General features: G+C 48.8%; 1 protein-coding gene across 1 annotated transcript; it reads right to left on the minus strand.

The window, feature by feature from the left end:
• Positions 1 to 487: 487 nt before the first annotated feature.
• On the minus strand, positions 488 to 22,577 carry ARHGAP35 (Rho GTPase activating protein 35). Its single transcript, XM_073561178.1, has 7 exons — positions 22,303 to 22,577; positions 11,383 to 15,212; positions 3,633 to 3,777; positions 3,399 to 3,476; positions 3,192 to 3,323; positions 2,603 to 2,708; positions 488 to 2,086 (listed from the first exon to the last, which is right to left on the minus strand). Exons 2-7 carry the CDS (start codon positions 15,019 to 15,021, stop codon positions 1,777 to 1,779), a joined length of 4,410 nt encoding a protein of 1,469 aa, XP_073417279.1. The 5' UTR covers positions 15,022 to 15,212; positions 22,303 to 22,577; the 3' UTR covers positions 488 to 1,776.
• Positions 22,578 to 26,600: the final 4,023 nt, after the last annotated feature.

Genomic DNA, 26,600 nt, shown 5'->3' on the forward strand with positions numbered 1-26,600 from the left:
TGCCAGGTAGCCAGACCCCCGAAGACTGTGGTGCCAGCTGGCTCGTGTGATTTTCATGGTCAGAGTACAGATCTCTGTGTCGGGAATGGTCGAGGGTCTCCTGGGCAAATCTGAGGATATCGAGTTTGGTCCGGACAGCACGGTCAGTACTTGGACCATGAAAGATGGATGTGTGGACCCGATCTAACAGACTTAGAGGGGTCACTTGTATTCTGATTAATACACACATGGAGTGGCCTGGGAACATCACCGCTCACACTCTCATCAAGATCTCTGCGTGCTGTAAGCAAATGAAAAATATATATTAAAGACCAGACGCCAGTCCTGACACCCTGGGTGCTACGGACACACTGACAACCACATCAAAGGACTGAGAGTTGCAGTCAGCAAGTCCCTGGGGACCAGTCTATCATGAGCCCTCTTGCAGTGGGCGCCCTTTGCCTGTGCCCACCCGACTCCCCACAGACCAGAAGCGCGGGCAGTGCGATGGGAGTTTATAACAAGATTTATTAGCTATAATACAAGTCACATTAAGGCCCTCAGTTTGATCCAATTACAATGAGCAAATACATGATTCAGGGAGTCGGCGGAGGGGCCACATTCTCATGCACAAAATGACCCGACCATCGGACAGCAACAAACAGAACGGGTAGTAACGGGGCGGCCCCCAGTCGCGGCGAGGCCTCCCTGCACACGGTATGGACAAGCTTGGGAGTTCAGACTGGGACCCCCACACAGTGAGACAGACCACCATTCCATTCACTCTCGCTGTGTGGGGTTTGGGGGATTTAAGTTAGCAGGAGGAGGTCAGTTATATGTGGTCGCCGGTCATACGGGTTTCGGTAGCAGGGGTGATTTTAACACTTAAGGACAGTTAGTGTCTCGACGAAGAGGTAGTGAGGGCAGAGCTCATTGTGAAGTCAGTAAAAGCAGGGGCCTTCTGTTATGGGGGGATCAGTAGGACATGTCAGATAAAATGGGGGGGGCTCGGTGCTAGCTCACCCTTTACGGGTCAGACCTATAAAAGTATTCGACAAGTGAGAACGACTCCAAGCCGGGGGGATAAGGCACCTCAGGAGATCAGTTACCACGGAGCAAACAATCCAATCCCGAGGAGCCTCCGATTAAAAAGAGGAAGAAAATGAAGAAGCAGCCGGAGCAGCAGTGGTGACACATGAACATGCGCGTGGTCTCCGGCTGGCGTCACACGTGTGCTCTCCGTGTAGTCATGTACAAAGCAGACAACTCATGCAGCCCCCATCAACCCTAATGTGCTGCCTTGTAAGTGCTAAGATATGTAGTGTACTTCCGGTGTCCTTTTGGGGGTTAGTGTCCTTAAATTGGGGAAAGGAAGAGAGGGGGCCACGAATACCACAGAGGAACGCAGAGAGAGACAATGCCCCACTCCACAATTCACAGTGTTGCTCCTCCTGTGGCGTGATCCCGACCAGTGGCGTAATCCACAGAAGCAGGGTCCCTCTGTGATGTGGGGGTGCCGGGTGCCTCTGTCACAGTCAGTGTACCAGGTATCCACTAATGATGCTTGCACAGTGTACCAGGGACGGCCCCGCTCCACAATGTACCACGATTAGCCCCCCATTCTCTTCGTGGAGGGCTCATCTCGGCCACAGACTCCAAGTCTCTTATCTGTAGTGATCCCACGTGTGAAGCCTCTGGTCCTCCAGGAGAGGCTGGCGAGTGGCCAGGGGTGGGGGTTAGGGGGGGAGGCGGATGTTGCCTCCAGGAGAGACTATAAACTGTGGAGGAACTGAACGGTCACAGGATGTTTGGGTCTGATGTTAGCAGATTCTCCGATGGAGACACAGGCGTCAGGGGGGGAGACTGAGGAGGAGAGGGCGGGTGCAAAGGCGGCGTGGAGGGTGAGCTCGGAGTAGGAATGTCTATCGGAGGGCGCTGGTAGAAGAAGTACGGACACTGATGGATGAACAGCTCGATGATTGTCTGGTAGGTGCGAGTCGCCGTCAGAGCGTCCATGGTGGTGAAGTCCGGGCGCATCAATGTCGGCCAGAAGCAGATGGACAAGTTCTCACTGGTCATCAGGTTGGTGTGATGATGCTGGCTGACCCTGAGGAACAAGTACAGGAGAGCCTGAGACACAGGGCAGAGCAGGCATGCAGGGGAAAAAGCATGCAGAGTGGGGCGCGCACGCAGAGTGGGGCGCAGGGGAAGATGCGTGCACAGACAGCGGGAAGCGCAGGGGAAGAACCGCAAGCAGAGAGCTGGGCGCGCATGCACAAAGGGAGGCACGCAAAGAGCAGGGCTCGCAGGGGAAGGCGTGAACACACAGAAAGGGAGTGCGCAAGCAAGGATGAGGGTTCAGGGAGGGGGGCACACATGCTGAGGGGGAAGCACACGCAGAGAGCAAGGCGAGCAGGGGCACGCACACAGAAAGTGAGGCGGCCACACAGATGGACAAATTCTCATTGGTCATCAGGCTGGTATAGTGATGCTGACTGACCCTGAGGGGCAACCACAGGGGAGTGCAAGCAACGCAGACAGCGGGGAGACAGACAGACTAGAGTACGGACAGTCACACACAGGAACTAGACCGTGGAAACACAGCAGCGCAGACAGCACTGACCGGTTCAGGTGAGAGATAACGTATTTGAAGATCTCCTGGTTTTCCTTCGGCAGTTTCTTCAGAAGTTCCTTCATCACCTGAAGCTTCTGCTCTTGGTCATTGATTTCTACAGAAAAGAAGGAAAGTTTAGGTGTCGTCCCCCGAGGATCATCCACTGCTCACACTGAGTTGGATCATCATCTGCTCCTAATCAGTTTGATAACAGGGGACAATAGACTGCAAACCTCTTTCCTACCTTGAAGCCCCCATACAGATTAGACTAATGTCAGCCGATATTGGCAGGGTCAGCCAATCGTGTCATATGGGGGCGCCAGCCGACTTATGGTCGGGGGAGATGTCAATGGCACGTCTGACTGCCGATTATATTGTTCTCCCAGAGATCAGCCCCGGTCTAAGTGACAGCTAGCAAATTTCTCATCAGGGCATCACGTACAAGTATAAAAGGACAGACTTCTCCAATGATGGGAGTGATAGTCATTGTGAGGGTGACATCGTGTTTAGCTGCTCGTGTCCAATTTCCCACCCATTGAAAAGCCATAGAAGCATCTGCGCTCACATAGTGCCCGGACATAGTGCCACAATCACTCACTGTAGGCCTCCACCAGCTCCGTCTGTAAGGTGTATGGCACCAGCGGGTCCGGCAGCTCCGCAAAGAAACTCTTCAAGGCTCCAGCCACTGTGTTCACCGTGAAGTCCTTCTCTGCCAAGTCCAGGCTGTGATCTGTAAAAAGCTCAGGAGTCAGAGAGAGGACACGACCGCACAGTTATAACCACCACCCCCACTGTCACCACTCACCTTGATCAAACTGTCTCTGCAGAGAATCCATCTCGGACTTGTTACCACTGACTCGATAGATTCCCTCCGTGCTCATTCCTGAGAAAAACAGACAGCATGTTACCCCCCGAGTGAGAGAAAAATACCCAGCCATAGACCAGACGGGGCAGGAAAGTGACTGTGAGAAACACCAGACTGACGTGTCAGCTTTGCCGCACAGTCCAGTGCACCCCCAATATCTGCAGAGGCCCCCACCTGTGGTCTCTATGTACTCCACACACTTCTCGATGAAGATAGGGATGGGCTTTTCTACACTCACAACGTTCACCAGCGGTATGCCGAAATAGCTGCTCTCCCACGTCTGCTTGGACAAGGGGGGACGGAGTTTATTGGCTCGTTTCTGGAAAAAAGGAACAAAATATGAAGGAAACGAAAAAAAAACCGACCTCCAAACAGGCGACTGCAAGAACCGTTCTCTGTGCTTCTGCCCCCCGTTACAGGAGGGGAGAAACAAATAAGGATACGTCCCCAAGGTCAGGAATCGGCAGCGCATGTCCACTGCGTCCAAAGCACTCCCAGTTTTTGAACAAAGGTGACGCCGCATGTGTTCATTGAACAGTGCGGCATCATCGGGTCCAGTACTCTGGACAGGTGAAGTGTATCTTGCGGAGGCTCGCGTCTCTACAAGAGAAATAGACATGCTGCGGTCTGGAAATACGAGCCGCATGTCCGTCTCCACAGGTAAGCCGCAGGCGTCAGTGCACGCATAGTGGGTATGGGATTTCTTGAAACCCCATCCACTATGCTGTAACATCTGGTTGCTGCGGGTAGGACACTGCGCAAGTACACAGCGTCCAACCCGCAGCGTTTACTGACCGTGGGAACATACCCTAATACACAACACCTGAATGTGAGACTCCTGTAGTCATACTGCAATGTTCCCCTGAGCTGCACTCACTATTCTGCTGGTGCACTCACTGTGTACATACATTACATTACTGATCCTGAGATACCTCCTGTATTATACTCCAGAGCTGCACTCACTATTCTGCTGGTGCAGTCACTGTGTACATACATTACTTATCCTGAGTTACATCCTGTATTATACTCCAGAGCTGCACTCACTATTCTGCTGGTGCAGTCACTGTGTATATACATTACTGATCCTGAGTTACAGCCTGTATTATACTCCAGAGCTGCACTCACTATTCTGCTGGTGCAGTCACTGTGTACATACATTACATTACTGATCCTGAGTTACCTCCTGTATTATACTCCAGAGCTGCACTCACTATTCTGCTGGTGTGGAGTCATTGTGTACATACAGTGGGGAAATATGTATTTAATACACTGCCGATTTTGCAAGTTTTCCCACCTACAAAGAATGGAGAGTTCTGTAATTTTTATCGTAGGTACACTTCAACTGTGAGAGACAGAATCTTAAAAAAAAAAACCCAGAAAATCACATTGTATGATTTTTACATAATTTTTTTATTAAATAAATAGAATCTCGTGCAAGAGCTATTAAGCACAACAAGAGATAAGAATAGAGTTTTTAAAGCTCAAATACAATTTATTGGAAAGATAATAAACAGAGCATGAATGCTAATAGGTTACAGCAGACATAAACACAAAGTAATAGTGCAGCACCTTAGAAAATGTTACACAATGTAAATAAATATATGCGGCATGAACAATTAATTAACAGATATAGACCACAATAGGAAGCAGCCCCCCAGTTAAGGTAATATATATTCCCAAAATAAAGGGTGTTACATACAATACGGACCAAGGTGGGATACTTTCTATAAAGTGCAAAAGTGCTTCTGTGCTAATAAGCCCAAAGGGCATTAAATGTAAACCAATGTAATGAAAATTGCCCATGCGCAATACACAACTGAATATAAGGGCTGTGTAAAACAGTAACACTTACATGTAATGTGAATGCTGCTGTCAAACCTGCCGCCGTTACGCCGCAGCTTCCTCAGAAGGAAGCTGCGGCGTAACGCGCGTAGGGGCGGCAGGTTTGACAGCAGCATTCACATTACATGTAAGTGTTACTCTTTTACACAGCCCTTATATTCAGTTGTGTATTGCGCATGGGCAATTTTCATTACATTGGTTTACATTTAATGCCCTTTGGGCTTATTAGCACAGAAGCACTTTTGCACTTTATAGAAAGTATCCCACCTTGGTCCGTATTGTATGTAACACCCTTTATTTTGGGAATATATATTACCTTAACTGGGGGGCTGCTTCCTATTGTGGTCTATATCTGTTAATTAATTGTTCATGCCGCATATATTTATTTACATTGTGTAACATTTTCTAAGGTGCTGCACTATTACTTTGTGTTTATGTCTGCTGTAACCTATTAGCATTCATGCTCTGTTTATTATCTTTCCAATAAATTGTATTTGAGCTTTAAAAACTCTATTCTTATCTCTTGTTGTGCTTAATAGCTCTTGCACGAGATTCTATTTATTTTGTATAGTTCAGTGAGTTTAGCCCTTCATTATTTTTTCCCGTGTTTGGGGTATTTGTATATAATTTTTTTATTGCATGAAGTACTGTATTTTTCAGACTATAAGACGCACTTTTTGCCTCCACAAATTTGGTGGAAAATGGGGGTGCGTCTTATAGTCTGGATATACCTGCTGTGGATGGGGAAGTGAGGGAGCGAAAAACGAGTGGGTCACAGGAGGCAGGAGCCGAGTGCTGCGGCTAACCCTGTGCCTGCTGCTAAAGAGTAAAGGTACTGTCACACTTAGCGATGCACCAGCGATCCCGACCAGCGATATGACGCGGTCAGGATCGCTGGTACATCGCTAAGTGGTCGCTAGTGAGCTACCACACAGGCAGATCTCACCAGCAACATCGCTGGGGACGGGGGTCGCTACTTACCTGTCACACCAGGCGATCCTCCGTCCTCCCGCCCGGCTCCACGCTCCTCTCTCCACAGGAAGCGCCGCAGGAAGCTGACGACGAGAAACAGTCCAGCCTGTTCTCACGCGACCAGCGATAACCAGCGGGGGAGCAGTCGTAGGTAAGTATCTCACACAGCGATATATCGCTAGCAATATTGCTGTAACCTCACAAGTTACAGCGATATTGCTAGAGATATCGCTTAGTGTGACAGGCCCTTAATGAGTATTCACTGCTCCCAACGGCCATAGTCCTGCCCACCTCTATGCACTGAAGGCTAACACTGTGCCTGCTATTAAAGAAGAATATTCATTGCTCCACTCGCCCAGTGTCTCAGGCGTGGGGAGCAGAGAGTATTCCTGCAGCTGTCCTCGAATTGTAAGCAGCGCAAGACGTCTCTGCCATGCGCTGCTTACAAGCATAAATTAGCTGCTGGCAGTGGAATAGGACGTTGCGAGGGAGCACAGGGAAGGAAAGTAGGATGTTTTGTTTTTCTGATGGGGGCTATGTAAACCAGGATGGAGATGTGGGGGCCATGCCTACCAGGATGGGGATGAGGGGGCCATGCCTACCAGGATGGGGATGAGGGGGCCATGCCTACCAGGATGGGGATGAGGGGGCCATGCCTACCAGGATGGGGATGAGGGGACCATGCCTACCAGGATGGGGATGAGGGGACCATGCCTACCAGGATGGGGATAAGGGGGCCATGCCTACCAGGATGGGGATGAGAGGGCCATGCCGACCAGGATGGGGATGAGGGGGCCATGCCTACCAGGATGGGGATGAGGGGGCCATGCCTACCAGGATGGGGATGAGGGGACCATGCCTACCAGGATGGGGATGAGGGGACCATGCCTACCAGGATGGGGATGAGGGGACCATGCCTACCAGGATGGGGATGAGGGGGCCATGCCTACCAGGATGGGAATGAGGGGGCCATGCCTACCAGGATGGGAATGAGGGGGCCATGCCTACCAGGATGGGAATGAGGGGGCCATGCCTACCAGGATGGGAATGAGGGGGCCATGCCTACCAGGATGGGAATGAGGGGGCCATGCCTACCAGGATGGGAATGAGGGGGCCATGCCTACCAGGATGGGAATGAGGAGGCCATGCATACCAGGATGGGGAATATTAGTACAGAATTAACCAAAATTTTTGCTTACTTTTTTTTTTCATATATTTTCCTCCTACAAAACCTAGGTGTGTCTTATAGTCCAATGCGTCTGCAGTACGACTGCACCGTATTGCAGAGAGGATGGAGTCATGTATCGTGAGATTTTGGCCAACAACCCTCCTTCCCTCAGTAAGAGCATTGAAAATGGGTCAAGGCTGGGTCTTCCATCATGACAATGACCAGAAACACAGCCAGGGCAACTAAGGAGTGGCTCCGTAAGAAGCATTTCAAGGTCCTGGAATGGCCTAGCCAGTCTCCTGACCTGAACCCAATAGAAAATATTTGGAGGGAGCGGAAACTCAATGTTGCCCAGACACAGTCCAGAAACCTGAAAGATCTGGAGAAGATCTGTATGGAGGAGTAGGCCAAAATCCCTGCTGCAGTGTGCGCAAACTTGGTCAAGAACTACAGGAAACGTCTGACCTCTGTAATTGCAAACAAAGGTTTCTGAGCCAAATATTAAGTTCTGTTTTTCTATTGTATCAAATACTTATTTCATGCAATAAAATGCAAATTAATTATGTAAAAATCATACAAGGTTATAGTCTGAATTTTTTTAAGAGTCTGTCTCACAGTTGACGTATACCTACATTAAAAATTACAGAAATCTCCATTCTTTCTAGGTGGGAAAATTGTGTAGTGTATCAAATAGTTATTTTCCCCATTGTATGTACACAGCGACTCAACCAGCAGAATAGTGAGTGCAGCTCTGGAGTATAATACAGGATGTAACTCAGGATCACTACAGGATCAGTAATGTAAGCACACAGTGACTGCATCACTGTACATTATATTACTTATCCTGTATTGTACTCCAGAGCTGCACTCACTATTCTGCTGGTGCAGTCACTGTGTACATACATTACTTATCCTGAGTTACATCCTGTATTATACTCCAGAGCTGCACTCACTATTCTGCTGGTGCAGTCACTGTGTACATACATTACTTATCCTGAGTTACATTCTATATTATACTCCAGAGCTGCACTCACTATTCTGCTTGTGCAGTTACTGTGTACATACATTACTGATTCTGAGTTACATCCTGTATTATACTCCAGAGCTGCACTCACTATTCTGCTGGTGCAGTCACTGCGTACAAAGAGTGGGTGCGGAAAATATTCAGACCCCTTTAAATTTTTCACTATGTTTCATTGCAGGGATTTGGTAAAATCAGAAAAGTTTTTTTTTTTTCTCTCATTAATGTACACTCTGCACCCTATCTTGACTGAAAAAAACAGAATTGTAGACATTTTTGCAAATTTATTAAAAAAGATAAACTGAAATATCACATGGTCAAAAGTATTCAGACCCTTTGCTCAGTATTGAGTAGAAGCACACTTTTGAGCTAGTACAGCCATGAGTCTTCTTGGGAATGATGCAACAAGTTTTTCACACCTGGATTTGAGGATCCTCTGCCATTCTTCCTTGCAGATCCTCTCCAGTTCCGTCAGGTTGGATGGTGAACGTTGGTGGACAGCCATTTTCAGGTCTCTACAGAGATTCTCAATTGGGTTTAGGTCAGGGCTCGGGCAGTGCCAGTCAAGAATGGTCACAGAGTTGTTCTGAAGCCACTCCTTTGTTATTTTAGCTGTGCTTAGGGTCATTGTCTTGTTGGAAGGGGAACCTTCCGCCAAGTCTGAGGTCCAGAGCACTCTGGAAGAGGTTTTCATCCAGGATATCTCTGTACTTGGCAGCATTCATGTTTTCTTCAATTACAACCAGTTGTCTTGTCCCTGCAGCTGAAAAACACCCCCATAGCATGATGCTGCCACCACCATGTTTCACTGTTGGGATTGTATTGGGCAGGTGATGAGCAGTGCCTTGTTCTGTGCACATATACCACTTAGAATTATCACCAAAAAGTTCTACCTTCGTCTCATCAGACCAGAGAATCTTATTTCTCATAGTCTGATAGTCTTTCATGTGTTTTTCAGCAAACTCTATGCGGGCTTTCATATGTCTGGCACTGAAGAGAGGGTTTCGTCAGGCCACTCTGCCATAAAGATCCGATTGGTGAAGGGCTGTAGCGATAGTTGACTTTCTGGAACTTTCTCCCATCTCCCTACTGCATCTGTGGAGCTCAGCCAGTGATCTTGGGGTTCTTCTTTACCTCTCTCACCAAGGCTCTTCTCCCACGATTGCTCAGTTTGGCTGGACGGCCAGGTCTAGGAAGACTTCTGGTGGTCCCACACCTCTTCCATATAAGGATTATGGAGGTCACTGTGCCCTTAGGAACCTTGAGTACCGCACAAATTCTTTTGTAACCTTGGCCAGATCTGTGCCTTGCCACAATTCTGTCTCCGAGCTCCTTGGCCAGTTCCTTTGACCTCATAATTCTCATTTGGTCTGACATGCACTGTGAGGTCTTATATAGACAGGTGTGTGCCTTTACAAATCAAGTCCTATCAGTTTAATTAAACCCAGCTGGGCTCCAGTGAAGGAGTAGAACCATCTCAAGAAGGATCACAAGGAAATGGACAGCATGTGACTGAGCAAAGGGTCTGAATACTTATGACCATGTGATATTTCAGTTTTTCTTTTTAATAAATTTGCAAAAATTTCTACATTTGTTTTTTCCAGGCAAGATGGGGTGCAGAGTGTACATTAATGAGAAAATAAATGAATTTTTTGAATTTACCAAATGGCTGCAATGAAAGTGAAAATTTACATGGGTCTGAATACTTTCCGTACCCACTGTACATTATTGATCCTGTACTGATTCTGAGTTACAGCCTGTATTATACTCCAGAGCTGCACTCACTATTCCGCTGGTGCAGTCACTGTGTACATACAATACTGATCCCGAGTTACATCCTGTATTATACTCCAGAGCTGCACTCACTGTTCTGCTGGTGCAGTCACTGTGTACATACATTACATTACTGATCCTGATTTACATCCTGTATTATACTACAGAGCTGCACTCACTATGCAGTCTCTGTGTACATACATTACTGATCCTGAGTTACATCCTGTATTATACTCCAGAGCTGCACTCACTGTTCTGCTGGTGCAGTCACTGTGTACATACATTACTGATCCTGAGTTACATCCTGTATTATACTATAGAGCTGCACTCACTATTCTGCTGGTGCAGTCACTGTGTACATACATTACATTACTGATCCTGAGTTACATCCTATATTATACCCCAGAGCTGCACTCACTATTCTGCTGGTGCAGTCACTGTGTACATACATTACATTACTGATCCTGAGTTACATCCTGTATTTTACTCCAGAGCTGCACTCACTATTCCACTGGTGCAGTCACTGTGTACATACATTACTGATCCTGAGTTACATCCTGTATTATACTCCAGAGCTGCCCTCACTATTCTGCTGGTGAAGTCACTGTGTACATACATTACTGATCCTGAGTTACATCCTGTATTATACTCCAGGGCTGCACTCACTATTCTGCTGGTGCATTCACTGTGTACACACATTACATTACTGATCCTGAGTTACATCATGCATTATATTCCAGAGCTGCACTCATTATTCTGCACAGACATTTATATAAAGACAGATTATTCCTAATGTAAAGTCATGCTTCTTCCGGACAGATCCTGTTTACTATGTGACAATGTTCAAGATCTCTGCTTGCTATCAACAAATGACCATGACTTTAGTGGACGGTCAGACTAATATCTCCCTTTTACAACATCACTGAGTTATATCTTGTTAGATACTCCAGTCACTACTAAAGCTGCAGCCACATATTGTATTGCATTGTGGGAGATGTTAAGTGAGAAAACCAAAATAAACACATCAGTGTCCGTCTCCTGCACGCCAAGGTACCAGTGCAGTGTGGACTATGATCTGTGCAGCTCTGGCTGTGACTGGAGTATAGGTGAGATGTAGCAGGATCTCCCCCTATGTCCACACTTTATACCTTTGTGGTTCTCCTCAGGCTGCGCAGGATGTTCCTTTTGCGCGGATCTTCTCCATCAGCCTCATACGAGTTTGTTGTGTTGTCGCCTTTTGGCCCCGGTGTTCCAACGTCCTCATCTTTTCTGCGCATGGGTCCGAGCTCATCATCACTGCCCACACTGAAGCTGCTCCGATAACTGGAAAATTTCCCGAGTTTGGCACACTTGGTCCGGTAGAGGACGGGTTTGGTCACGATGGATGCCTTCCGTATTCGCTCCAGAGAATTAGTGTCCATGTCACTGTCTGAACCGTTCCCGCTGCCATTGGACTGCGGTTTGATAGCGTTTCGGATGGTGATGATTTTTCCTTGGGTGCTGTCGTGAGGCACAGAGTAAATGTTCTCTTCCTGGTTCCTCGGTTTCACAACAGAGTCTATAGGTTCGGCATAGTCCGAAGGGTCAAAGGCTTCAGATGGTGGCCAAGTGATGGAGGTTAGGGACCGTCGGTGTCCATCACGGGACACAGGGTCTAGGTAGGACAGGTCAGGCTTTGGTTTGAGGGGAGGAGGTACCTTGTTGTTCAGTTTGCTCTCTAAGGTGCTCATGACAGAGATGAAGGCAAGACTCTCACTGTCGTCCAATTTAGAATGGTCTCTGCAGGGTGCAACCAGACCCATGTCCTCCCGTGTCAGGATGTGCTGGGGAGACGGGTCCAGATCTTCCTCAGAGTCAGGCAAGTGGGAGTTGCAGAGAGGAGATCCCGCGCGAGGGGAGTTGAACACCTCCTCTGTAGTGCTACATGCTTCTGCTGTGTTGTCATACATATGTGAGGCTTCAATGATGACTTTCTTCTCGACCACATCCTTGAAGAAAGAGTAGAACATGTCCAGCTTGGGCTGGGCCTGTCCACACTGTAAATTCAGGAATTTGCCTTCGATATCCTGAGCGATCTCTTCCCCTTCGGTCAGCTGGTCTCGGGTCAGGTTATCCAAGAGATTTACAGGACCCTCAGTCAAGGCAACAAGTTGAACAGGGACGATGTCTTGTACTTCGCAGAGGAAGGCCCGCAGCATGGCCAGGGAGGCACGACGCTTGGCAGCATAGAATACCATGTACCCATGCACCAGTTTGGTCTTACGAACATTGAAGGAGGCGTGATAGGATAAGATGAGCAGCTCCAGTCGGCGCTTCTGACTACCCAGTGGCAAGTCGAGCAGAACCGAGCCGCCAATGCCAAACGGTGATGGGCGATAAGTGTGAGGCTTCAGGACATTCAGCACCTCCTCCACATGGAAGGGGTCACCACACATCAAGCACATTACTATGCGGAGATCACAGTCAACCAGATCTTTGATGCTTGGCGTGGAGCTCACAAGGTTCAGGTTCCTCTTGGACTCTAGAAGGAACCTCAGAATCTGGCTGATCTGTTTCTCGTTTATGTTACGGCCGTAGCCAAGGCCCGTAGAGGCCGCATCTAGGAAGAAGCACTGCAACTTGCTGGCTATATGCTGACCCTGCTGGATGAGGCTGTGCGCAGTCTCTCCACTCGTGTCGCCTCTGCGGTTGACGAGTATTAAGGTAAGGGGTAAGTTCAGCAGGTGGTTGTCCTTACGTCCTAGACTGGACTCCCGATTTTTCTCTATGCTCTCTATGACATAGGACAAAGACTCTTTGGAGTTGTAAAGGCAGAGGCATCCATGAGGCATGAAGGTCGAGGTCTGAAATGAGTTAACAGGCAGCCGCACATTGCCCTCGATGGGACGCAATGATAACTCGTACATTTTCCCGTCGATCACATACTTATCATCGTTGGTGCAAAGAGCACGGATCTCATTGGCAAGTTCTCGAGCCAAACCGTCCTTGCCAAGGATTACCAGATTGATTCTGTCCACATTAGGGTCTTTATAGAGGCGGTCATAGGGGTAAGGGCACCTGGAGCTGATCAGCTGCTCTATTTTGGTGTCTACACATGAAGGGTTACTGGGGCAAGTATCTTTAGTGGGATGATAGACAAAGTGAATGTGTTTAAGGATAAGGGCATCCCGCTCGGCCTGCAGCTTCTGAAGAGCTTTGAACCGCTGTTCCTCCCCTAGGACCTCCTGGATCACCCCCATTTTCTCCTTGCTGGGTTTGGCATCTAGCTCCAGCTCATAGAACAGCTCCGAATACTCCAGCAGTAGCTCCTGGAACTCCTCCTTGGCTTTGTCAATGATCTCTTTCTGGTGCTTACTATATATGTCCATATACACCGGCTCTTCCAACCACTGATAAAATTCCTCACTCATAATAAAACTACGAGCTTCCTCCCAGGGCTTCCCGGGAGTGATAAACGGAGAAGCCACTAGGTTTTCTTTGAAGGCTTTCTTCATCTGCGCTTTCTTCCTTGCATTCCTCAGTTTTTCCAGGTGGTTGCAGTACACATCTGTTGCCTGCATGGTTTCCATAATATCATAAGGTATCCGATCGTCATCCATTTTGTCTATGTGGTTTGTTAGATCCCATGGGGTGTCCTCAAGAACCACAAACCAGTGGGAGAAGTCAGGCTTTAACTCTAACAGCTTGGCCGCTTTAGGGCAGCTCAGATGGTCTATTTCATCGAGGTCAGGCACGAGGACATCTAAAGCACGGGGAAGAACGGACAAGAAAACCTTACGACGACGTTCAATATGATCCTGTTTGAGCCGCTGGATGTGCTGCTGAAATAGCTTCTTGGCTTTATCGGTACCTTCCAAGTACACGTAATCATGATATTCATTGGAGCTCTGCATGCGCCGGCTGACATTCAGCCATGTCTCGTTGTGAGACTTGACGACACGTCCCACCAGCCATTCGTACTTGTCTTTGGCAGCCGCACTCTGCTGGCTCTGCTGCTTCAACGCCTCAAAGTAAGGAATGATCTTGGACTTCCCACGACTTTTGTCTATCAGCTGTATCAGGGCAGTAAAGGCCAAATCTACGTTGACGTTGGACCTAGCGGAAGTCTCCACCACCTGCAAATTCTTTTTATTGAGTGCAAACCCATGAGCATCCCGGATGTATCGCTCAACTCCTTCATCGCACTTGGTCAGGACCAGTACTATCGGCTTCTTGGTCTTGGCTAACTGAGTGTACAGGTTGGACACAAATTTAAGTTGGTCATCGAAATTCCTATTCATGCCACGACTGACGTCGACACACAGCAAGAAGCCGTCTATCAGCAGTTTGCCCTCGGGCATCTGTTTCTGTTCAAAATCCTGCTCCAGCCCCAACTGATCTGTGCAAAAATACATGAGCTTCTCGGCCGAGGCGAGTTTACTGGATGCAGCGCGCTTGATGTACGGCTGCAGCGCTGTACTGCGGTGAGGCTGGAATGTTTGGTCGTCTATGAACTCAGTCTGCTCCACCACGTGCACCTTGCATTCCACACAGTCTTCAAGTGTCCGGGTGACCTCCCCCCAGTACAGGAAGTGGTCATTGTTCACGACACGGCCCCCAAAGTCACTGGTGCTAAGGACGGATGTATGGTCCAAGTGGAAGTCATCTGCACTGGGTCGGGCAAATCTGTTGCACAGACAAGACTTCCCAATGCCACACTGGCCTTTTTCCTTTTCTGTGCCGGACAGGCCCACCACACTGATGCTATAAGAGGGCACCCGCACATCTTGTTTCCGTGCCATCATCATGGCGCAGCACTCATCCTGCCCACATTAACACCTGCAGGGGTGAGGCTTTGTAATGGTTCTCCATGCACAGACTGGACAAGCCAGGACGTTATGATGAGGGGCCCCGGACTTGGTCACAAGCAGATGTTTAGGAGGAGCCGCTCCTTGTGTCACCAGTGAACCAGCCATACACGGCATTCATCGTCAGGGGTCTGCAAAGTAAAAACACAGAATAAGCAACAGACTATACACAACTGTTATACAGACAACATGTAGTACATGGCGGCAAGCAGCTGGCAGAGTGCGGTGGGGGAGCAGGATTTATAAAGGACCTTGGACATGTGTGGCCAGCACCCCATACACTTCCCACCAACGAGCATGGCATCGGCTTTATGCATACACACAACACCAATAAGGCCATATCCCAGTTACATGACACCCACAGAACAGCCATAGGGCCCTGCAGATGGGTCTCCGAAAGACCAACATGAGTAATGGCAGCAAGTCTTGTAAAAAGGAAAGTGTTTCCAGTAGAAACACCAGCAGCAAAGGTTCCCACCATGAGAAGTTAAGGGCCAAAGGTGCCCATCACACCCCAAAGATCCGCACGGCGCTGACTCCTGCACTACAGGACGGGAACATTTACACAAAAAAATCAATACAACCAGAAGAACATGAACATGGCAGCCATGAAAGCGTGTGGAGAGAGGTCACCGAGCCCTCAATAGACACAGGACGAGTCCGGCCAAGTCAGATGCCTGCTGGATGCTGTCTGCACAACTGCTGGGTATCACATGTGCCAGGACTGCAGACACCAACATGAAACCCCAGCACCACAACTCTGCCCCTCCGTGACACAACCACCACCACGCAAGGAAAGAACAGAGGTCCGCAGACAATCACCGCCGTGCTGCTCACAAACGGGTCCCACCAGTCTGCCCATTTACCAATGACCATACACTGGTCATCGCATTGTCGTCTGCCTGTACTCATTATATAACTCTGCGGTGTCACGTCCGCTTCCCGTGTGTAATGCGTGTCCCACATGTATTACCCGTGACGCTCAGTATTTTAATGCGGGGACACGTGGCATCTTTGTCGTGTGTGGCATGAGCACACCACGGGATTAGTGCAGAGCATGTGTACGATGTATGTGAGTAATCTACGTGTTATACATGGTGTGTACAACATATATGCTTGTGTATACAGTCATGTGCATACGCTGTATACCTAGCCGTGTAAAATGTATGGGGACAAGCGCACGCAGATCCCCCAGGCCGTATATGTGTTCAGTACAACAAGTCTGTGTCCTCCGTCCACAGTAAAAAGAAAAGCAAATAATTTATGTAAAAAAGTGGAGAACGAGCGCCGGACGTTCGTACAGTAAGTGCAGTCGGCCATATACCCTGGTACTTAGTATGTTGTAAATGTGCGCTATGTGCTGTGTGTTGCACATGTGATGGGAGCTGCGCTGTATATATGGTATGCTTTAAGCTGTGGTGGATGTACCGTGGGGGCCGTACTAGACACTATACAAGGTGTGCGCAGTGCTGTGTTTGGTACTGTCTGTATGGTGTGGTCTACGTTGTGTGCGCTGCACTGAATGTAAGTTATATGATGCTCTGCGTTACATGTACCGTGTGTTCTGTGGGCTGCATATTCTGCTCTGTATGTACGGAGTTTTACACGCTGCACTAGATATTTTGTGAGCACTTTATGTACGGTCTGTGCTGCGCTCTATTTACGGAGTGTTCTGAGCGGTCCTGTATGCGCTGGAAGTAAGGGGTGTTGTGCGCTGTGCTGGATGTACCGTACGCACCGTATGTACGATCTGTGCTGCATGTTCTGCACAGCATGTACAGTGTGTGCGCTGTACGCTGTATGTATGATCTGCACTGCGCTGTATGTAAGGGTTGTTGTGTGCTACAGTGGATGCACTGTGCTGCTTTGTATGTTCTGTGCTGTATGCAGTGTGTCTGCGCTGTATGTACAGTGTACTCTATGTTCTATGCTGTATGCAGTGTGTCTGCGCTGCATGTACAACGTACTCTATGTTCTGTTCTGTGCTGTATGCAGTGTGTCTGCGCTGTATGTACAGTGTACTCTATGTTCTGTGCTGTATGCAGTGTGTCTGCGCTGTATGTACAACGTAGTCTATGTTCTGTGCTGTATGCAGTGTGTCTGCGCTGTATGTACAGTGTACTCTATGTTCTGTGCTGTATGCAGTGTGTCTGCTCTGTATGTACAGTGTACTCTATGTTCTGTGCTGTATGCAGTGTGTCTGCGCTGTATGTAGTGTACTCTGTATGTTCTGTGCTGTATGCAGTGTGTCTGCGCTGTATGTACATGTACTCTATGTTCTGTGCTGTATTCAGTGTGTCTGCACTGTATGTACAGTGTACTCTATGTTCTGTGCTGTGTGTAGTGTCTGCGCTGTATGTGTCAGTGTACTCTGTATTTTCTGTGCTGTATGCAGTGTGTCTGCGCTGTATGTACAGTGTACTCTATGTTCTGTGCTGTATGTAGTGTCTGCGCTGTATGTGTCAGTGTACTCTATGTTCTGTGCTGTATGCAGTGTCTGCGCTGTACAGTGGGGCAAAAAAGTATTGTCAGTCAGCAATAGTGCAAGTTCCACCACTTAAAAAGATGAGAGGCGTCTGTAATTTACATCATAGGCAGACCTCAACTATGGGAGACAAACTGAGAAAAAAAAATCCAGAAAATCACATTGTCTGTTGTTTTTTCATTTTATTTGCATATTATGGTGGAAAATAAGTATTTGGTCAGAAACAAAATTTCATCTTAATACTTTGTGATATATCCTTTGCTGGCAATGACAGAGGTCAAACGTTTTCTGTAAGTCTTCACAAGGTTGCCACACACTGTTGTTGGTATGTTGGCCCATTCCTCCATGCAGATCTCCTCTAGAGCAGTGATGTTTTTGGCTTTTCGCTTGGCAACACGGACTTTCAACTCCCTCCAAAGGTTTTCTATAGGGTTGAGATCTGGAGACTGGCTAGGCCACTCCAGGACCTTGAAATGCTTCTTACGAAGCCACCCCTTCGTTGCCCTGGCGGTGTGCTTTGGATCATTGTCATGTTGAAAGACCCAGCCACGTTTCATCTTCAATGCCCTTGCTGATGGAAGGAGGTTTGCACTCAAAATCTCATGATACATGGCCCCATTCATTCTTTCATGTACCCGGATCAGTCGTCCTGGCCCCTTTGCAGAGAAACAGCCCCAAAGCATGATGTTTCCACCACCATGCTTTACAGTAGGTATGGTGTTTGATGGATGCAACTCAGTATTCTTTTTCCTCCAAACACGACAAGTTGTGTTTCTACCAAACAGTTCCAGTTTGGTTTCATCAGACCATAGGACATTCTCCCAAAACTCCTCTGGATCATCCAAATGCTCTCTAGCAAACTTCAGACGGGCCCGGACATGTACAGGCTTAAGCAGTGGGACACGTCTGGCACTGCAGGATCTGAGTCCATGGTGGCGTAGTGTGCTACTTATGGTAGGCCTTGTTACATTGGTCCCAGCTCTCTGCAGTTCATTCACTAGGTCCCCCCGCGTGGTTCTGGGATTTTTGCTCACCGTTCTTGTGATCATTCTGACCCCACGGGGTGGGATTTTGCGTGGAGCACCAGATCGAGGGAGATTATCAGTGGTCTTGTATGTCTTCCATTTTCTAATTATTGCTCCCACAGTTGATTTCTTCACTCCAAGCTGGTTGGCTATTGCAGATTCAGTCTTCCCAGCCTGGTGCAGGGCTACAATTTTGTTTCTGGTGTCCTTTGACAGCTCTTTGGTCTTCACCATAGTGGAGTTTGGAGTCAGACTGTTTAAGGGTGTGCACAGGTGTCTTTTTATACTGATAACAAGTTTAAACAGGTGCCATTACTACAGGTAATGAGTGGAGGAAAGAGGAGACTCTTAAAGAAGAAGTTACAGGTCTGTGAGAGCCAGAAATCTTGATTGCTTGTTTCTGACCAAATACTTATTTTCCACCATAATATGCAAATAAAATTAAAAAAAAAACAGACAATGTGATTTTCTGGATTTTTTTTTCTCAGTTTGTCTCCCATAGTTGAGGTCTACCTATGATGTAAATTACAGACGCCTCTCATCTTTTTAAGTGATGGAACTTGCACTATTGCTGACTGACTAAATACTTTTTTGCCCCACTGTATGTACAGTGTACTCTATGTTCTGTGCTGTATGCAGTGTGTCTGCGCTGTATGTACAGTGTACTCTATGTTCTGTCCTATATACAAGTTGTGCGCTGTATGCATGCTGTGCTTTGCATTCTGCTCTGTATGCTTTGTGCTCTGCAGTGTGCTCTGCACGGTATGCCCTGCAGCCTGCTCTGTGCTCTGCACGGTATGCCCTGCAGCCTGCTCTGTGCTCTGCACGGTATGCCCTGCAGCCTGCTCTGTGCTCTGCACGGTATGCCCTGCAGCCTGCTCTGTGCTCTGCACGGTATGCCCTGCAGCCTGCTCTGTGCTCTGCACGGTATGCCCTGCAGCCTGCTCTGTGCTCTGCACGGTATGCCCTGCAGCCTGCTCTGTGCTCTGCACGGTATGCCCTGCAGCCTGCTCTGTGCTCTGCACGGTATGCCCTGCAGCCTGCTCTGTGCTCTGCACGGTATGCCCTGCAGCCTGCTCTGTGCTCTGCACGGTATGCCCTGCAGCCTGCTCTGTGCCCTGCACGGTATGCCCTGCAGCCTGCTCTGTGCTCTGCACGGTATGCCCTGCAGCCTGCTCTGTGCTCTGCACGGTATGCCCTGCAGCCTGCTCTGTACGGTATGCTCTGTACTATATGCACTGCACTGTATACCCTGCAGTTTGCTCTGTACTGCATGCTCTACACTGTATGCTCTGCAGTTTGCCCTGTACTGTATGCTCTGCAGTGTATGCTCTGCAGTGTATGCTCTGCAGTGTATGCTCTGCAGTGTATGCGCTGCAGTGTATGCGCTGCAGTGTATGCTCCGCAGTGTGCGCGCGCCGCAGTGTATGCTCCGCAGTGTGTGCTCCGCAGTGTGTGCTCTACACTGTGCGTGCTGCAGTGTGCTCTGCAGTGTGCTCTACACTGTATGATCTACACTGTATGCTCCACACTGTATGCGCTGCAGTGTGCTCTGCACTGTGCTCTACACTGTATGCTCTGCAGTGTGCTCTACATTGTATGCTCTGCACTGTATGCTCTGCAGTGTGCTCTGCATTGTATGCTCTGCACTGTATGCTCTGCACTGTATGCTCTGCACTGTATGCTCTACACTGTATGCTCTACACTGTATGCTCTACACTGTATGCTCTACACTATGCTCTCTACACTGTATGCTCTGCAGTGTGCTCTACACTGTATGCGCTGCACTGTATGCTCTGCAGTGTGCTCTACACTGTATGCGCAGCACTGTATGCTCTGCACTGTGCTCTACACTGTATGCTCTGCACTGTGCTCTACACTGTATGCTCTGCACTGTGCGCTCCGCACTGTATGTTCTGAACTGTATGCTCCGCACTGTATGTTCTGCACTGTATGCTCCGCAGTGTGTTCTGCACTGTATGCTCCGCACTGTATGTTCTGCACTGTATGCTCCGCAGTGTGTTCTGCACTGTATGCTCCGCACTGTATGTTCTGCACTGTATGCTCCGCAGTGTGTTCTGAACTGTATGCTCCGCACTGTATGTTCTGCACTGTATGCTCCGCACTGTATGTTCTGCACTGTATGCTCCGCAGTGTGTTCTGAACTGTATGCTCCGCACTGTATGCTCCGCACTGTATGTTCTGCACTGTATGCTCCGCAGTGTGTTCTGCACTGTATGCTCCGCACTGTATGCTCTGCAGTGTGTTCTGCACTGTATGCTCCGCACTGTATGTTCTGCACTGTATGCTCCGCAGTGTGTTCTGAACTGTATGCTCCGCACTGTATGCTCCGCACTGTATGTTCTGCACTGTATGCTCCGCAGTGTGTTCTGCACTGTATGCTCCGCACTGTATGCTCCGCACTGTATGCTCTGCAGTGTGTTCTGCACTGTATGCTCCGCACTGTATGTTCCGCACTGTATGTTCTGCACTGTATGTTCTGCACTGTATGTTCTGCACTGTATGCTCCGCAGTGTGTTCTGCACTGTATGCTCTGCAGTGTGTTCTGCACTGTATGCTCCGCACTGTATGCTCCGCAGTGTGTTCTGCACTGTATTCTCCGCACTGTATGCTCCGCAGTGTGTTCTGCACTGTATGCTCCGCACTGTGTTCTGCACTGTATGCTCTGCAGTGTGTTCTGCACTGTATGCTCCGCACTGTATGTTCTGCACTGTATGCTCTGCAGTGTGCTCCGCACTGTATGCTCCGCACTGTATGGTCTGCACTGTATGCTCTGCAGTGTATGTTCTGCACTGTATGCTCCGCACTGTATGCTCCGCACTGTATGGTCTGCACTGTATGCTCCGCACTGTATGGTCTGCACTGTATGCTCTGCAGTGTGTTCTGCACTGTATGCTCCGCACTGTATGTTCTGCACTGTATGCTCTGCAGTGTGCTCCGCACTGTATGCTCCGCACTGTATGCTCCGCACTGTATGGTCCGCACTGTATGGTCCGCACTGTATGGTCTGCACTGTATGCTCTGCAGTGTGCTCCGCACTGTATGCTCCGCACTGTATGCTCTGCAGTGTGTTCTGCACTGTATGCTCCGCACTGTATGCTCCGCAGTGTGTTCTGCACTGTATTCTCCGCACTGTATGCTCCGCAGTGTGTTCTGCACTGTATGCTCCGCACTGTGTTCTGCACTGTATGCTCTGCAGTGTGTTCTGCACTGTATGCTCCGCACTGTATGTTCTGCACTGTATGCTCTGCAGTGTGCTCCGCACTGTATGCTCCGCACTGTATGGTCTGCACTGTATGCTCTGCAGTGTATGTTCTGCACTGTATGCTCCGCACTGTATGCTCCGCACTGTATGGTCTGCACTGTATGCTCCGCACTGTATGGTCTGCACTGTATGCTCTGCAGTGTGTTCTGCACTGTATGCTCCGCACTGTATGCTCCGCACTGTATGCTCCGCACTGTATGCTCCGCACTGTATGGTCCGCACTGTATGGTCCGCACTGTATGGTCTGCACTGTATGCTCTGCAGTGTGCTCCGCACTGTATGCTCCGCACTGTATGCTCCGCACTGTATGCTCCGCACTGTAGTCTGGTGTTCTGTGAGGTGACACAATAGGGCGTCAGCTCTCCCCTGGGTGTCTCCGGTGTTCATGCCCGTGTACGCGCGGTCGCTCAGCTGTCAGCTCTTACCCTCGGTGTCTCTCGGGCGTGGATTAGGCCGCGGTTTCCGGGAGTCTCCAGGTGACCGGGGTGAGCGCGGCCCGGATGCGGCTTCCTGGAGTCGGCACTCAGCCTGGAGAAGGCCGCAGCCGCTTCGTATATCCGGGTGAGTCGGGTGACGGCGGGTACCCGGCCGCGGTTTCCGGGTGTATCCGGGTGACTCGGGAGTCTCCTCCTGTAATGGCGGCTCCTTCCTTCCGGCGGGCGCGCGGGCGCGGGCACAACCAAAGGAGAAAGGGCGTCGGGGGCGCGCCGGGAGCGCCTCCGGAAGTCCGCCATTTTGATACTCTAATCTGTATTCCCAGCAAAAGCGCTGAAGGCGCCGGAAGTTTCCATGCGCCATGTTGGTGCTCCACAACCTTTGGAGTTTTGCCTTTTTTACGATAACTTTATTTATAAACAGTTTTTTTCTGACACTGCAGTAATCTGACAAAAGTGCCCTGGAAATGATGTCAGGACCCAGTAATCTGCAGCGGCCTTTCTGGCCAGACCCCTCCCCTCATAATCAGACCCCACCCATGATGCTATTCCCTCTGATAATAATCTGCATTTTTAGAATATAAAAATTCGTCAGGCTACAGCCTCCACTAAAAATGTGCCCCCTCTGATAATCTTCCCCCCTCTTATAATCTGCAGCCTTTTATACTCTACCTCGTTTTATAATCTGTCCCCTCTGATAATCTGCCCCTTCAGCCTCCTAATCTGCCCCATTTTATAATCTGCTCCCTCTAAGGGTATGTTCTCACTTAGCGTATTGCCGGGGCTTTGGACGCTGCGGAAACCTACTCCGCCCAAAGTGCCGCCCCCCTTTCTACGCGCGGTGATACCGCATGTGTTCATTGAACACATGCAGAATCACTGCATCCTATCCATAGACTGTGATATTTATCTTGCGGAGACGGAGCGTCTACACAGGAAAGATAGACATGCTGCGTTCCATAAAGATGCGCCGCATGTCCCTAATTTCGGGTGTGTCACCCGCGTCCCTGCACGCATAGTGGAGACGGGATTTCATGAAATCCCCTCTACTGTAACATCTGGACGCTGCGGATTGGACCCTGCGGCTGTACAGCGTCCAACCCGCAGCGTTTACTGACCGTGGAAGCATACCCTTATAATCTGCCTCCTCTTATATTCTGCCTCCTCTTAGGCTGTATGCACATGTTGGGGATTCTGCTGCGGATCCACAGCGTTTTTGGCCCTGCGGATCCGCAGCAGATTTAGCTGCGTTGTACAGTACCATTGTATTCAATGGAAATCAAAAAATGCTGTGCACATGCTGCGGATTTTTCCGCGCGGATTTGCTGCGGTTTCAGGGTGTTTGCACACGCTGCGGATTCTGCTGCATTTCCGCAGTTTTTGCTGCAGAGTACAGTACTATAATATCCTATGGATATTGAAATCCGCAGTGCAGACGGTATGGATTTTTCCGCGCAGTTTTCCTGCGGTTTCTAAACCGCAGAAAGAATTGACATGTCAATTCTTTCTGCGGATTCCGCTGCGGTTTGCCATCTCCTCCATTGAGGAGGTGAAAAACCGCAGGCTAATCCGCAGATAAACTGCAGGTCTTTTGACCTGCAGATTTACCTGCGGATTTTACAAAATCCGCACGGCCAAATCCGCACCCCAATACGCAGCGTGTGCACATACCCTCAAATCTGCAGCATGTCACTTCTTTGTGCGGAATCCGCAGCGGTTTTACACCTTCTCCATTGTAGAGGTGTCAAACTGCAGGGGAAAACCGCTGGCTAAACCGCAGGTCTTTTAATCCACGCAAACAAATCCGCAGCACCTTCCACAACGTGTGCACTCAGCCTTATTATCTACTCCCTTTTATAATCTGCCTCCCCTTATAATCTGTCCCCTTTTATAATCTGCCTCCTCTTATAATCTGCCTCCTCTGATAATCTTGTGGGAGGAAGGAGCGGAACAATAGAGGCAACGGTGTCTCTGGGCCAGAACCATTGGGGCTGTCACTAATGTTGCAGGCGGACAGAGAACCTGACCGGAACAGACCTGTGACCCCTCCTTGCGGGCAATCCAACAGACGGCAGACTATGCTTGAGTGTGTACTAGGGTGACCGCAAAAAATCGATGTCGGAATTTTGTCCGTCTGGACCCCACAAAACGATTCCCCTTTCCAGATATTGAGATAGCCAAAATTTGAGCTCGATCAAACGACGTTAACCCGTGCCGCTCGTCGCTCAAAGTTTGAAAAAATCCAAATTGAGGTATTTTAAGATTTAGGTATTTTGCATAGTCTGTTAGACTATAAAGAATGTGACAACAACATTGCAGAAATAGCCCTGACCAAATTTTCGAACCATTTGTGGTATTTGAATGCAGAGTTGGTGGGATTATCGTTTTTTGATCCCACCATTACAGACAATGAAAAGTTGTTAATGGCTAATAAATTGCTCAGTAGCACAGATGAACCATCAGAGCACGCTAACCTACATGAGTTGATAATTTTACATAGTTATCTAATCTATTCTAGAGCTTTTGTTAAAGTAGTTTTTGAAACGTCAGAATATAATGCTCAGCATTTGCTTACAACTTGCAGGACATATTGCTTTGTTCTTCATCTTTTGTCAGAAGGTCGTTAAAGTCGGTTACTTCCTACCTCTTAATTTTTCTTTCCTAACTTTTGGATTTACAACCCTAGCGTGCTCTGATGGTTCATCTGTGCTACTGAGCAATTTATTAGCCATTAACAACTTTTCATTGTCTGTAATGGTGGGATCAAAAAACGATAATCCCACCAACTCTGCATTCAAATACCACAAATGGTTCGAAAATTTGGTTAGGGCTATTTCTGCAATGTTGTTGTCACATTCTTTATAGTCTAACAGACTATGCAAAATACCTAAATCTTAAAATACCTCAATTTGGATTTTTTCAAACTTTGAGCGACGAGCGGCACGGGTTAACGTCGTTTGATCGAGCTCAAATTTTGGCTCTCTCAATATCTGGAAAGGGGGAATCGTTTTGTGGGGTCCAGACGAACAAGATTCTGACATTTTTTCCCCCCCATATGAGATCCGGTCACCCTAGTGTGTACTATCCTGCATCCAGCATCGGCTCCAGTGACCAGTTACCGCTGCCGGACGCCGACCCTACACGACCGCAGGCAGGAAACGCTGACCGTACTGGACAGCACTTGACCGCTGACAGCTTAGAGTGCACAGCCCCCGTCAGAGACTACAACTCTACAGCCGCGGCTGCGGCCTTGAGACCAGATCCCGCCTTCGCATACGCTGAAACAACAGCCACTGGTACCCCGACATACAGTGGCCCACCAAAAGTTCCCAGTCTCTTCGCCACCGCCAAAAGACAGTGCCTACGGTACATCCAGGACCGCTTCCTCAACGTGATGCGCCGTCTGTAGCGCCATTGTGGGATCTTCCAGCCACCTCCCTCTGGACGACAGTGTCTGATAAGTTGACCCCTACATTTTTCCTTCCCCGCCGTTAGCAATTTTGTTTGTTTACCATTGTTGACAGCTGAAGTCAGGCTGTCACCGCATTATACTGCTCTTTCACAAATTTGCCCGCGCCATACTGCTGTGCATCTTGTACATATCAACTCCCTGCATGGAGAAAGCTTTGCTATCTTTTTTTCCTCTTGTTATATAAAAAATACCCGTTAACACTTGATCTGCCTCCTGCTCGTCACTTTATCCTACACACCTGCTAGTAACCTACAATCTGCCTCCTTTTCTACCTCTCTGATAATCTGTTTCTCCCACTCGCCCCCAATGCTCTACCTCTGCACTAGTAATATGCGTAGCAAGAGAAACCAGCACCTGGGTCAAGACAAGTTTTTTGTTTCCCCTAACCTGGACCATTCCCCTCCCTGTGCCCCTCCTACAGTCCAGTATTGATCCCCTCCTGTGGTCCAGTATAGAGCCCCTCTTACAGTCCAGTATTGAGCCCCTCCTCCGGTCCAGTATTGAGTCCCTCCTCTTCTCCAGTATTGAGCCCCTCCTCTTCTCCAGTATTGAGCCTCTCCTCTTCTCCAGTATTGAGCCCCCCCTCCGGTCCAATATTGAGCCCCTCCTCTGGTCCAGTATTGAGCCCCTCCTCTGGTCCAGTATTGAGCCCCTCCTCTTCTCCAGTATTGAGCCTCTCCTCTTCTCCAGTATTGAGCCTCTCCTCCAGTATTGAGCCCCTCCTCCGGTCCAGTATTGAGCCCCTCCTCTTCTCCAGTATTGAGCCCCTCCCTTTCTCCAGTATTGAGCCTCTCCTCTTCTCCAGTATTGAGCCTCT

This window comes from Dendrobates tinctorius, unplaced genomic scaffold (genome assembly GCF_039654945.1).
Source record: "Dendrobates tinctorius isolate UK_male_01 unplaced genomic scaffold, ASM3965494v1 ptg000315l, whole genome shotgun sequence".
Classification (NCBI taxonomy): Eukaryota; Metazoa; Chordata; class Amphibia; order Anura; family Dendrobatidae; genus Dendrobates; species Dendrobates tinctorius.